This window comes from Dipteris shenzhenensis, chromosome 1 (assembly GCF_047967505.1).
Source record: "Dipteris shenzhenensis isolate YYH24624 ecotype China chromosome 1, Dip_SZ_1.0, whole genome shotgun sequence".
Classification (NCBI taxonomy): Eukaryota; Viridiplantae; Streptophyta; class Polypodiopsida; order Gleicheniales; family Dipteridaceae; genus Dipteris; species Dipteris shenzhenensis.
This window is the reverse complement of record NC_141596.1, coordinates 37839888-37854852: the sequence shown is the minus strand read 5'-3', so window position 1 is coordinate 37854852 and position 14965 is coordinate 37839888. Positions and strand designations below refer to the sequence as shown.

Genomic DNA, 14965 nt, shown 5'->3' with positions numbered 1-14965 from the left:
TCTCACCTTATATTCGACGACCTCGCTTTCCTCCTCTCTATTCTCCACTCCTCACCCCTACCCAGCCCCTCTCCCAACACTTGTGCTCCCTCTCCACCCTTCTCCCTCTCTGCTTGTGTGAAAGGAAGTTTTTCAAGAAGGTGAGTCTCTTTTGAGTGTTGAAGCATGTTTCTCCTTATATTGCTAAGGCTATGTGCTAGTTTTCATGCTTGATTTTCAGAGGTTAAGGACAAAAAACGAGATTTGGTGAAAGAAAGAAGACTCACCTCTTCTCTTTTTTGTATTTCTCTTCCTCCTCTTTCTCCTTGTTTGTAGTCTTATGCTTTCTCCTTATTTGTAGGCTTATGCTTGTCTCATCAACCCAATCCCTTTGAGAAGTTGCTTCTCTAAGTTATCTAAAAAATGGTATGTTTCCTCTCTTTTGTAGGGCCAGCCCACAAAACACCGAGCCAGACTATTCCAAGTAAGAAAGTGCTTCCTCTTTTTTCCTTTTGTTATTTTCTTTATTTGCATTAGCCTGCAGCTAGCGCCTTAAGTTGCAGTGATGGGTGTAGGAACCCTCTCTTTCCCTTTCTTCTCTTATTTCCTCTTCTTTCCCTCTTTTCCTCTCTCTTTCCCCCCCTCTTTCCCTCATATGCTCATGCATAAGCATAAGCATAATCTTTCTCTCTTTTTCTCTTCTTTTCATAAGCATATGTATTTGCCTATGCTTATTCTTATGCTTATGCTTATGCTTATGCATGCTCATATGCTCATATCTCGCTCATATATGCTCATGCATAAGCTCAAGCTTATGCTTTCTCTCGTTTTCTTTTATGCTCATATGCTCATGCATAAGCATAATCATATGCTTTCTTTGTTTTTCTCTTATGCTCATGCTCTTTTTTCCTCTTCCTTCTCTTATGCTTATGCTCTTTTCCTCTCTTCTTTTTCCCCTCTTCCTTCTCTTCTTTTCCCCTCTTCCTTTTCCCCTCTTTCAATCTATTTTCCCCTCTTCTTTTTTCCCCTCTTTCAATCTCTTTCTCCCTCCTTTCCTTTTCTTTTTCCCCTCTTTCAATCTCTTTTCCCCTCTTCCTTCTCTTATGCTTATGCTCTTTTTCCCTCTTCTTTTTCCCCTCTTTCAATCTCTTTTCCCCTCTTCCTTCTCTTTTTTTTCCCTCTTCTTTTTCCCCTCTTTCAATCTCTTTTCCCCTCTTCTTTTTTCCCCTCTTTCAATCTCTTTTTCCCTCCTCTTCTTTTTCCCCTCTTTCAATCTCTTTTCCCCTCTTCCTTCTCTTATGCTTATGCTCATTTCCCCTCTTCTTTTTCCCCTCTTCCTTCTCTTCTTTTCCCCTCTTCTTTTTCCCCTCTTCTTTTTCCCCTCTTTCAATCTCTTTTCCCCTCTTCTTTTTTCCCCTCTTTCAATCTCTTTTTCCCTCTTTTCCTTCTCTTCTTTTTCCCCTCTTTCAATCTCTTTTCCCCCCTTCCTTCTCTTATGCTTATGCTCATTTTCCCCTCTTCCTTCTCTTCTTTTCCCCTCTTCTTTTTCCCCTCTTTCAATCTCTTTTCCTCTCTTCCTTCTCTTCTTTTCCCCTCTTCTTTTTCCCCTCTTTCATGAGCATATGTTTTTTCTTCTCTTATACTTATGCTTATGCATGACCATATGTCTCCTTCTTCTTCTCCTTCTCCTTCTCCTTCTCTTCTTTTTCCCTCTTTTTATCTTCTTTTCATAAGCATATGCCTATGCCTATGCCTATGCTTATGCTTATGCATGAGCATATGCTCATATGCTTATGCATAAGCATAAGCATATGCTTTCTCTCTTTTTCTCTTATGCATATGCTTTCTCTCTTTTTTCTCTTATGCATATTTGGTTCTTTTTCCCTCTTTCAATCTCTTTTCCCCTTTGTTTTCTCTTCTCCTTCTCTTATACTTCTCCTTCTCTTTTGCTTCTTATGCTTTCCCTCATATGCTTTCCGCTTCTTACTCGCTCTTGTCTTTTGTTTTTTATTTTCATGTTTGTGAATACGTTTGTCCAATCCCCCCAAATTAGACATGGGATCACATCGCACGTCCGACGAGTACAAAAACCCACATAGGAGGAGACATTATGATCTCTATTCTCCAAAGGACTTTGATTCCACTCAGGCGATACCTCAGAGGCCTACCCCTACGACTACCCCTAGCCCGACTCTTGTCGGGTGTAGCACTCTGACTACCCCTTGGAAACTCCTTTGCTAGCAGCCCATGGCTTTGTCGGGAGTCCCGACGAGTTTGTCACACAGATGACCGATGAGGAGGTAGCAAGATTCTTCTCTCTGCTATCCTAGAGGACCTCAGCAAATCTCTCTCCTACACCGACCGCTGGACCTACTATCTAGTCGTCCCCTCTAGCCCCTTTGACTGAGGGGTCATCACCTAGGCATGCCCATCATAAGGGAAGGAAGAGCAGGAGGGGTCGCTTATGTTGTGCTGACTCAGGAGATGTAGACGAGTCAGCACACTCACATTCCTACAGATCTCTACTTAGTCCTAAGACCCAGTACCAGTCAGGTCCCTTGCCCTCTCCTACTCCCACTACTACTTCTTGCTCCGGAAGCGCTCACACAAACACTACTCACTCTGACTATGCCACTACCATGAGTCCTCCTTACCCAGTCGAGCACCTGTCCTATCAAATCACGGCTGCTGGAGAGATAATAGAGGATAAAAAGGACACACCAGTGATGGCCACCATGAGGCAATTGATGAGCCACCACTTTAGGAGCAGCATAGCTACTGACTTGTGGTACCAAGATGACCAAAAGAAGCAGGCAGTCATCAATGAATTGAAAAGAAAATACCCTAACCCCCCAAATTGGGAGTTCAATGAGAATTACATGTGAGAGCACATGGGTTTGGTCTTGAAGCATCGTAGGTCAACCTTGTATACTTCCATCGCAAAGGGGAAAGCTAAACCCAACTAGGCAGACGAAGCTAATTAGGGACCATCTTGAAATGTTCGAGGGTCGGAGGAGGGCTAAGAGGAGATGGCTGGACTCCATAGGTACTTCGCACTTTGGTGCAGGTGAACGGTTGGCGTTCGAGGCAACCGTGGTAAGTCTACTTCTTCTCATTTAATATATTGTTCTATTTGTTTTACTACATATTGCATGCACTTTATCTAACTCTCGTAAATTGGGCCCACAGCAAGCTGCGATTGGTCACCTTCCTACAAACACAGAGACGAGACGCTCGTTTTGCGTAGGAACAAAGCTGTGGTTTATTGAGCACAGGAGGCACTAGGAGCGACAGTCGATTGGGTTGAGGTGGCTGCTCGCATGGTATAAGTCTACTACTTTTAATCTCACTTTTTAAACTGTTTTATTCTTTAAGTTCCAATCTAATTTCTAATTAATATGGTTTCACTCTTAGAATCAAAGCTCAAACATCCCATCAGTGGAGGTGAGTGGTGATGATGAGGGATTCGGCTTACATGACTTCGACGAGGGCCAGGGATCAGACGCAGCTCACGAGGACCAGGAAGTAGACGCAGCTCACGAGGGCCAAGGATCAAGCCAGCAGGATGAGGACGACGATGATTCGGATGAGCAGTAGTAGTAATAGTAGTAGTTTGCATATACTTCGCCATATATATGCTTTTGTATATCAGCTCGTTTGAGCAATTTTGTATCACCCTTTTCGAAAGGGTAATTTTGTAACAAACAATGTTGTATATCTTCGACATGTATATGCTTCTGTCACTCGCTTCATTTGAGCGATTTTGTATCACCCTTTCCATAAGGGAAATTTTGTAATAAAAAACATTCTTTTATAATTACTAAATAAAAAACATTAGTGGGGCAAAATAGAGCTTGCTATGGCCTTGTTTAGCCCCACTAATGTTTTTTAAAGCTTCTGTTAATCGTCACTATATAGTGACGTTTACCAGTGTCGCTATATAGCGACGTTTACCAGTGTCGCTATATAGCGACGTTTACCAGTGTTGCTATATAGCAACGTTTATTAGTGTCGCTATATAGCAACGCTTATATAGCGACCGTTCTTTTTTGATGCCTACCGCAACGTAAATAACGACCTTTGCGCCTGTCAAAAAAAAAAAGTGTAAAAAAGGTCGATATTTTTATCGAAAATGGACCTATGCCACTGTAGTGTTGCAAGTTCCACAAGGCTCTTTTTGCATGTGGAGCAAATCTTTCTTAGGAAAGTGTTTCCTATACCAAACATATGTACCTACTCCTCCATGTCCCCCTCATCTCTCAAGTGCCCTAGAAGCTTTATGTAAGTACCTATCAAAGTAAATGTGATGACCCTTTCTTCTCAAGTCATTAACAAGACTTGAGACTACATGAAAAGAGAGCTTTGGACATGGAAGCTTATCATATACATGAAAAGAATAGTTATAGCCTACCTTGGAGTCACACATGTTCCATAGTTGCATACCAAACTTGCGAGGCTTCTTCATATTATACACATGGGATGGATTCATTTTACATTTAAATGGTATCCTCTCACCCACTGTGACTGACATACCAAGATTTTAATACTACTGAAAATTGGCATTCAACCTCTCTTTAATGGGTATAATTTGCCAAAGTTTGTGCTCTCTAGCTGTTCCCCTAGTAAGTGGCCTTTGTGAATTGTCTCTAATATGCAAAAAACACTTGATTTGTTGATAGTTGGTGTAGTCGGCCATATTCTCTCCATAGTTTGGGAAAGTAACAACTCCCTGTGTTCCCTTTTTCCAATAAATTTTTTTACTGCCCATGAATTGCAAGGCATTCCTAATGACACACCCAAGAACCTAAGAAGAGAATGTCTGTCCAAAGGATTCCACCTTCGCATGGATTCATGTAAACCCAATGTGCGTGCATGTTGCTCTTGTGCATATCTATTTGTCTCAAGTAATGACCATGTCAATTAAATCCAAAGGAAACAAAATAAGAAATAATCGAATCTCATGAAATTCACGTGCCAATTGACCCAAATATGGAACTTCAAGTCAAAAGAAAGAAGGCAAAGGAAAGAATGTAGCATATGGTTTAGTTTTGAAAGCTTTCCCGCTCTTCCAATTTGGGGTCGCAACATGGCTCCATTCATTGTCACCATCATGTTCATCCAACAATGGCCCATCTACTTCTAAGATCTCATCCTCAAGATCCACTCCTTCTCTTGCAATTGCATGCTCATCACTTGATTGATCTTGATTCACTTCTTCTAAACCATGGGAAGGAAGCCATTTTCCATCCCTTCTCTTATTGGGATGCCCCACTCTTCGCTTTGAAAACTTTCTATTAGCTTCCATCTGATGCAAAGTGGCATCTTGATTGGGTGATGAAAAAGGCCTTGAAAGTTGTAAAGCCTCCTCTCCATCGAGAACAATATTATGACCAATTCTAGGCCTGCCCTGTCCATTGTGTCTCTACTTTCTTGGCCTTGCTCTTTGTTGATGAGTAGGAGAGACCAAGGCAACGCAAGGAGAGCCAATGTTTGCTTCCAGTTCATCACCTAGATATCTCCAAACGGACTGACTTGTAAAGGCATCGCTTCCATAAACGTATTGATAGCAAAAGGCATTGTATCTACAAACGTTGTTTCACATGTAACTTTCGTAGGGGTCAATTGCAGTTGAAGTGATGGCTCAAGGGAGAGTATAGGTTGTGTAATAGGTGCATTGGCACTCTCTTTACATATCTTGCACCTTTTCTCTTACATGAGATCACCAATGTAATGCATTCGTCTGGCACATGGCTGCATTGGAGATTATGGAGGGCTTCCATTGCACCTTCTTCCAAGGAGTGCACAGGTAAAGAAGAGTGCCCATCACACACGTAAGGCTCCAAATTTTCCCAAGAAAGCTTGTATAGCTTTGCATCCCTACTATAAACTTCAATAAATGTGGGAGAAATGCCACGATCTTACCTCTATATTGTGCAATCTCCCAAATACTGCCATGAGTTGTTTTTGCCCAAAGCGACCCAAAAAATGAAGCTAGAACGTCCACTTCAAGCCCCACTAAGCATTGGGAAAAACTCATACGCTCTCCCTTGTTTACTGGAGGTTGCATTCGAGGTTCCAAACATGCAAAGAGTTGAGAGGAAGCATTGCAAAATTCTTGCAGTACAAACGGCTATGGAAGTTTAGGGGCGGCAAAACAAAAACGATCGTACAGAATCTATGATAGCTCAAAATCCACAAGGGGTTCAATTGAAGCCCTTGGATCATGTTATCCTTGACTTGATCCAATGGCCCAAAATGAATGCTAAATTTTCATGAAAACCATGCTTCTTGCTAAGGTTGAGAGTCCTCTTTTAAGCCTTTTGTTTTGCACTCATTATTTTTATGGATGGAAAAGTTTACAATTCTCTTAAATGGAACCAAATGAAGAGTAACCTTTTGTTTTGATGAAGTTCAAGTCTTGTGCGTGACAATGCAAAACCAAGTATCTTTTGCATAAGATCCTTGAACAATGCAACTTAACGGGACATAAAACTTTAGTGTTCACTTCTACATCAACCCGCATGGCTGGAGCCATATCACACCAGCCAAAAGAAAACGGGAAATAAAGTCTATGTTAGTACTTCAGTAGACACAATTTGGCAGGGAAGCTATAATTGGATGGTCACAACAACAAAAGATGACGTAGACAAGATCCGGACCTGGGAGAGAGACTTATACTAGTCATCCTTCCAAAGCATGCAAGAGAGCATTCTATATGCTTAGACTATACGACTTCTATTATCACGAATACAGTCTGGCTTCATCGCGATCGTCGTCCCTACTTGCTTAACCATTCTATTAGCAAGAATTCAGTAGTGACTCCATGCGATAACCGTCCGAGTCTGAAGATCTACTCTCAAAAGGAGATAAAATCAACATAAGACACACAATAAGAACCGTGTTCATGACCATCTCGGTGGTAGATCCATTTCATATGTAAATTAATCCACGAACGTTGAGTGATTTCGCCGACAGCACTACAGATGCTTAAGCGTGTCTTATCTAGAGCTGCTAGTAATAATTCAAGTAGCACGCATCTGGTATAGACTCTATGCAATCTATGTTGTCTGAGGATTGCCCTGGAAACAAAGCTAACGGTGTGCTGCCGCTTGTTGCCTTCTGGAATCGTGCAGTAGGGCAAGGCACATCTTGCGACTTGTTGGGATCTTCCACTATATCTTGGTAATCGGGTTTGTAAGCATTGGTCCGATTTATCGTAGACACCTCGTGGGTAATTGGAGTTTGTATCCTCGCCTGAGTCCCCTTTGAGCTCTCCAAATTCCATATTAACGGCTGGGGGGGTTCCCTAGTTGAAAGAGCAGCAGCAGCGGGAGTACATATCTGAAATGCGTCGTCTGTTGCCGTCCCCACGGCTACAGCTGCCTTCTGTACCGACCTGGGTGACAAAGCGGGATAAGTATCGGCCTTGATATGTGGAGGCGAGCTCGGGAAATTGAGAACGGCGGAAGGTCCTCTCAAGCAGAACACCGCTGTGTCGTAAGCGCGCGCAGCCGCTTCTGGAGTTGTATATGATCCCAACCAGATGCGTGATCTCTTTTGAGGTTCTCTAATCTCGGAAACCCATTTGCCCCATTTGCGTTTGCGGATCCCTCGATACGTTTTAGGGCCTTTGCCATGATCAAACTTTGTCATCGACTCTCCGCCGGGCGGCTCTTTTTCTTGACCTCCTTTGGCCACTGGGGACAAGAACGATTGGCTAGCCATGGATGGATCCAATATCCGTTGGGGGCAAGATTCTTATGGACGGGGGATGGAGCAATGCTAAACAGAGGCGACATTCAGAGCACGCTGTTGGGGGATCCAAATGTCAAAAGCAGAGTGAATAGCGGATCGAGGACACAATAGACTTACGTAAATGGAGCTGTCCACGGAAACGCACTGGAACCGCCGTAGTTAGGGCGGTTCACTAGGAGAACTGAGCCACGACTCCGAAAGCGAAAGGAAGCCACATGAGTCACAGGAGTGTGAGTGTGTCCTGCTGCCTGCAGCGGGAGTATGTTGACAGATCTTACAAAAGCCATATATAGTAATATGGTCACGATTGAGGAGAGGAACGAGTCAATTCTTATCAAGGACGCAACGGACTGCTGATGTTGAAGATACCGATAAGGACGGAGGAATTGCCTGCAGAATAGGATGACGGTAGAACTACAGTAAAGGTGCAGAGATTTCTACTGATGGAATTGTAGAGCTACTGGCCAAAGCTGTGTGGCTCCAAAACTTTACAAAGCAATATCGATGCTGTATGGTGATCCGCTGTGAAGGCAACGAGGTGGGTGAGGTGTTGGAGATGGTTCTGCAGCAGGATCACGAGGAATAGCAGGGAGAGGGTGTACATGGTGTCCTAGAACTACAGTAAAGGTGCAGAGATTTCTACGGATGGAATTGTAGAGCTACTGGCCAAAGCTGTGTGGCTCCAAAACTTTACAAAGCAATATCGATGCTGTATGGTGATCCGCTGTGAAGGCAACGAGGTGGCTGCAGGTGTTGGAGATGGTTCTGCGGCAGGATCACGAGGAATAGCAGGGAGAGGGTGTGCATGGTGTCCTCCATGCTTGCAAAAGTCCAAACAAACTTTCGACAATATCGCCAGAGGAGCGAGCTGGATTTGATGCACTTACCACGGCTTCTCCTGCTCCAATACCATATAAGCCTTTACACGCATCACGAGAAGCTGAACGTTCTCAGCTCTAGTGAGGAACCTTCGAGCCCCCCGGGCTTTGCTCGCAGACCTCGCAGCTGATCCGCATCGGTTTGCCAGCATTTCACATGCAGCTTCCCGTTTGATCAAAGCGTTTCAATGCGCACCAAGTCTCCTTGCTCACATTGTTCACAACAAACCTGCAAACTATGTACAATGAACTTCAAAGTCTCAACAACTATGTAGAATGAAACTATGTACAATGCGAGGCTGGTCACTGGTGGTGGCTAGTCTTGGACGCTGCCCAAATTTCGAAGCTTGGTTGGAGGACGCTGGCATTGGTGCGTGATCTCTCCTCCAACAAATCAGCACCTGCCACATAGCTGTGTAGCTCCTTGCAGCTCAAACAAAGCATCTTGTAGCTCATCAAAACCTCTGTCAGATGTATTAAAGGCGCCATACTTTCGTTCACACGAAATAATAGACTTCTGGCTTGACTCCGTCACACCAACTATGCATTTTTAACCTTGTGTGCATTGGCACTTAAGCCCACCGTGACAATGGAGATCACATGCTCGAAATTGCACACTCCATTTGGGGGATTGCTGACTGGAAAACCCTTGCACCACCAAACTTTGACTGGCAACACTCCGTTAGTCTTCATGAATCACTGCCATGTGGCGGTTTTGGTTGCGTAAGGGGAGGGGAGGTAGACATTTAAAGCCGAGCAATTGCTGGCGAGCAATTTTGTCACAAAAGACGAGGAGCAATAATGCACAGGAACAAAAAACTTTCATGAATTCAAGGCACCCCAGTCTGCAACTAGTGCACAATCTAGCCACACCACACTCTTATTTTTGCAACTTCAAAATCCATTAAAAAATTAATGTTTTAGCTACTATAATATTCATCATTTTTTACTTGTATAAATTGCCATGCATCTTTCAAAGTTAGACCACAGAAAAGTCCAACTCGGATGAGTAGATAGCCTAAGGGTGAAAGTAAAGTGAGAAGAAAGAATGGATGTTTTAACCAAAAGTAAAATTGTATTTATATTAATGCATGAAAATCAAGTGTGAAGAAAGAATGAACATCTTAACAAAATTGAATTGCATTTATTTTACTGCGTGAATTAACTAAAGACATAAAGTGGTATATAAATGTATAAACTGGAATGAAGTAAATATACAGTAATATGAAATTTTTATAGAATTTAAATTTTGGTTACATCTACATGTGAATCACAAGTAGAAACATGCAGTGCATTGTGAATGCTTGTACGTGGATATCAAGTGCATTGTGAATGCTTGAAAGTGGAATCAAGTCATCTTAGTTAGGTTGTTATGCTTCAAGTAGCATTATTTTCTTAAACTTGCAGGTTTCCTTTCATGTTGTTATTGTAACCCTTTAAAGTCAATGTCATTCCTAGTCGTGATGCTCTTCCTTTTTATTTGGAGTTGATGCTAGGATCTCCATATCAAAGTGCTTTTCAAAATGGAATATACCTATAGACATCATCAATCATTTTAGTCAGTGGGTTGATCTAGACATTTCCCATACATTTTTCAATGTTATACTTTGTTTATTTCCATAAACGTTGTTACATGATATGCTAGGATCTATATCTAAGTAACTATAATTGTATGACAATATGAAATAAGGAAGTAGGTATTGATTTGTACATCGTATTATCTTGTGTAGTTAACTTTTTGGGTGCTAGAAAGATAGTCGCAAAAGTCCTATAATATTGCTCCACCAATTTTGGCTCCATATTTTATGTGACTTTTTCAATGGTTATTAGCCCATTAAGCCTACTGCAAATTGTAGTGTCTTTGAATTGATGTGTTATGTTGTCAACTACTCGCTTGTCTACTTCGGCAAGCTCTTCGAGATTGACAATGAATCCAAAGTGTAGCATTGTTATGCAGGAGATAGTTAATATCCCCTTGGTGTATTTATCAAGTGTTGCTTATGCTTTCGTATTAGTTAACAACTCAATGTTTGTTGCCTCATCTCCATTGGATAGTGTTTGTACAATCTGCTTTGTCAAGACTCAAGCCATCTGCAAGGTTATTGCTTCCTTTTGGCCTCTCTTCCAAGATATTTCTTTCCCTAGCCATGAAGGGATGATATTGCACGTATGAATTAAATCCATAGATATATTCCTTTGGTAGTATTCCCAATATGTTGGCTCTTCTTATTTGTTTTTCGTTGAAAAAAACTTTGGTCGCTCTCTTTTGCTCCTTTAAAGCACACGCTTCTTTGACTATTTTTTTCTATTGCTTTTAGCTTGAATTGTTCGAAGAGCTACAAATTAAAAGAAATTTATGAAGGATATCGTATAATAATATCAATTACATCAAAGATTAGAAAAAATACTAATGCATGAAGGCATACATCTTTTGTGCTGGCCATCTACATGAAGAGAGACACCTTTTTCATACGTGCTAAAGCAAAGCGAATGAGCTATATTATGAATATGTGAGCTTTATCCAATGAATTAATTTGTCGTTTTCAATTAATTTTAGAACCTATTTTGAAAATCATTCCCTAAAATGATTAAGTAGCTATCTAGCCATCAAAATTACCATATTAAGATTGCATGATCTATTTGTTCTTATTCGGAGGTAGGGGGTGTGAAGTACAATCAATGATTGAGTTATGGTTAGTACTATTTTCAAGTATATTGTGGCTAAGGCATGGGCATGAAGTCGATTGATTTTCTATGATGCAAGATACGAATATTTTGTCGACTTGTTAATTAAGAGAGTATGATGTATGTCAATCCTAGTGCAAATGATTGATGTATCACAATTGATGCCTTGCCTTGTGGTGTTGAGTCTTGTTACTTGTGTGCAGTCATGGCATGTGTAAGAATGACTAGAAATGTCGTCTTGTGGTACCAAGTCCTGTGAATCAAGAACTTTGCATGTGCTTTGAGCGTCTGAGTGCAATAGGCTCGCATGTTGAGGAGATGATGGCATGAATCTTTGTCACTATGCTTGTTTTTTCATGCCACTCTAGGCTATGATTAGTTTCTACTGCTCCATTGGTAGCTCATATCGTCAAGTTGATGTTCTCTGTTAGTATGGTTCTAGCACCAATCGCCATGTGTTAAACCTCATGCAAATCTAGGTCCATGATACAATCTTGTAATTCTTGAAGGTTCTTGACATTTGATATGATTTGGATCGGCACAAAATCAAAGGTTGAGAATTGTGATCTTAGTAGATGATTGCTTATATCATTGCATGTTCTCCCTATGTATGCATAGAATAGAGGTCTCTGTGTTAATTAATTTCTATACATCCTCATCTATGTTTATCATGCTGCAGAGATATTGTTGGATCTTTAATCTTTTGTTGGTGTCATTGTGTAGATGATGTTCAAGAAGCTGTGGAACTATGGACCACTTAGATGCCACGAGGTTTGCATGTAGTGGAACACACATGATTTTTCATAAGCATGAGTTGCTAATGTTTGCATCTATGATAATAGTCTTTCAAAGCAACTTTACACTTGTATATCACTGGGAGCTACTGCATGTCTCCACCAAAAAGGATTACCCTCTTGGAATAGAATGGATGTAGGGTATTGCTATCATAGACCTCACATATCGATCAGACTAGTAGATTCATCATTTTGGCACGTCATCATAGATATCTCTTCAATAATGATACTATCTATGGTGACCAATGCAGAGTAGAAGTCATCTAATTTGGTGAGCATACCACGACAAAACATGTCGTTCTTCTTTTTAAGGGCAAATTGATGATGGATTACAGTCATGAGATGGCTCAAGTGTAGCACTACAACACTGGCCATCACTGACAGAGCTATAGACTTGCCATGTAGAACATGATTATACATTATGTACTTGATCATGAATGTTCCCCAAGTGTGCCGCAAATGATGTGTACTCTTACTGTTATCTCAAAAAAAGTTATTGTTAAATAGCTCAATCAAGGTTGAGTTCTCCATGTCCTCTCGGCAAAATTCTTATTCAACTTCTCTCGAGAATGTCAATCGCTTGCATCTTCACAAATGGTGAGAGAAGTATCATCAAGGGCTTGCAAAATTAGTTAATTGTTGTCAACCAGTATATGAGTCTTATAGTAAGTTGACAAGAGTGTCTCGATGTCCTCCACAGAGCATAAGTAACCAATGTCCCCTGATAGTGGAGAGCATGAGGATTGAGAAGAACAAGCTATACACATCATGAGATAGCATTTGATGACTACATCAAGACCAAAAGGAACCAATCCATATCTTGTACCCGAGGCATCATGAGGAGCTAACTATGGAAGGTCCCCTTGAGGTGGTGGCATGAAGATTCTGTGCATTTTTCCATGGAGAACCAAGATTCAAAGACCATCTATGGAACGATCTATGTGTCAAGCCACAAGCATTGTCATCGACCAATTGGGCATGCATCAAGTCCAAAGGCGAGGCATGCCTTCGATTGATGAGAAAAAGCAAATAAATATCTGCACAAGCAAGGCAAGGAGTCCATGTTTAAGCCATGGGCACATTAGTCCATTATACTCACTGGATATCAAGCCCCAATCATGATGACTTTTTGACTGTGAGTTGTACATGCAAGAGATGTGGAGTTGGGATGAGGTTCCAATGGTGAAAGACATCAAACCAACCTAGTGACCTCCTAGTGACCCCGAATCTTGTGCAATGATGTGGTGGTAGACCAAAGGCCAGACGTAACTGATCTCATTGCTATTTATTTAGATGATTTTGATGTATACTCGACAATATCTATACATTTTTCTTGCCTTTGACAAAGATTTTGCTAGGTGTAGGGAGGGTGTAGGCAAGCAAGAATCTCTTTTGACAAAGATTTTTCTTGCCTTTGACAAAGATTTTTCTTGCCTTTGACAAAGATTTTGCCAGGTGTAGGCAGGCAAGAATCTCTTTGAGCCTGACCAAGTGTGAGGATTGGTATATTGCTTGGTCAAGGAAGGTATTAGGACTAATTCAAGAAATATCTAAGAAATTGAGAAGATGACAGAGCTCAAGAACCTAAACAACTCAAATCACTTGTTGCGTTCAATAGGTTTCATAAGATATTTGTAAAAGATTTTGCCTAGATTGTAGTGTCCTCTTTATGAGCTTCCTAAAAAGGAAACTGGGTTTTTGTGGATTGAGGAGTTGTTAATGACTCTTCATGCTCAGAAAAAGGAACCAAGAAACTAGTTCTAAGAAGGCAACCTAGGTGGGATGTGATCTCCCTGGTTCATGCGGACACATTAGAGTATGCCATCAGCATTCTTTTGGCAGAGCTAGAGGATAGACTAAATTACTTGGTTTAATATTATGCTAGCTAGTTTATGACAACACACAAGTGCAATTACATCACTACCAAGCGTGGAGATCTTCGGATGGTTTATGTTTTAACACTATTTTCTTGGTAATACTTTTATATTTTATATTGATCATTAGGCTTTATTGTATTTAATTAACAAAATAGTCATCCAAGGATGACTAGTATATTGGATGTAGGAATTCAGCTTTAAAATCATTTCATAAACCTGAGAAGTCACATGCAAGTACAAACTATTTCTCACAACTACATGCCCCACAAAGGGCTTAAGGAATCACAATCAAGCTCCTAGATGATCAATTATTTGATGTTAATTTGTCTAAAATTGAGTATGATGAAATGCTCCAATATTTATCATAGGCAACATTTCCTGAGCATATTCCCCAAGACAAGTGAAGCGAATGGGCTTTCAAATCTTCGAAGCGTAGCTTAATTGGAGGAAAAATTTTATCTCCATGAGTAGATACTAGATATGGTCCTCCGTTATTGGCTTACTACCTTACAAATGAGAAGTTGTACTAAATGATGCATACACCAAGATTGCTAGAGCACACTTCAACAAAGAACTTATAGCTTAGAAAGTTTTGCAAGTAGGTTCGTGGGGATTACTCTCTGTTGATATGCTCATGCACATTGTGTGGAATGTAATGTATGCCAAAGGACATGTCATTTTTGGCCATAGCATCATATGTTCCCTCAATCAAGTTAGCCTTGGGAAATTTCCAAAAATGGGGCTTGCATTATATTGGCACATTTAAAAATATGGCTCTATACACATAGAATAAATATGTTATAGTTGCTATAGGGTATGCAACCAAGTGGATAGAAGAAAAAACACTAACATACAACTTGGCTCGGTGTGTGACAAGTTCATCTATGAATTTGTTATTTGTACGTATGGTTGTCCCATTGAGTTTGTAAGTGATGACCAAGGAACACATTTCATGAATGAGGTCTTCACATATCTGACAACCGAGCTCATGGTTATA

General features: G+C 40.9%; 1 protein-coding gene across 1 annotated transcript; it reads right to left on the bottom strand.

The window, feature by feature from the left end:
• Positions 1–6588: 6588 nt before the first annotated feature.
• LOC147905781 (ethylene-responsive transcription factor ERF012-like) lies at positions 6589–7795 on the bottom strand. The gene has a single exon (XM_087381753.1). The coding sequence runs from the start codon at positions 7702–7704 to the stop codon at positions 6991–6993; it is 714 nt and encodes a 237-aa protein (XP_087237879.1). The 5' UTR covers positions 7705–7795; the 3' UTR covers positions 6589–6990.
• Between the last annotated feature and the right edge of the window lie 7170 nt (positions 7796–14965).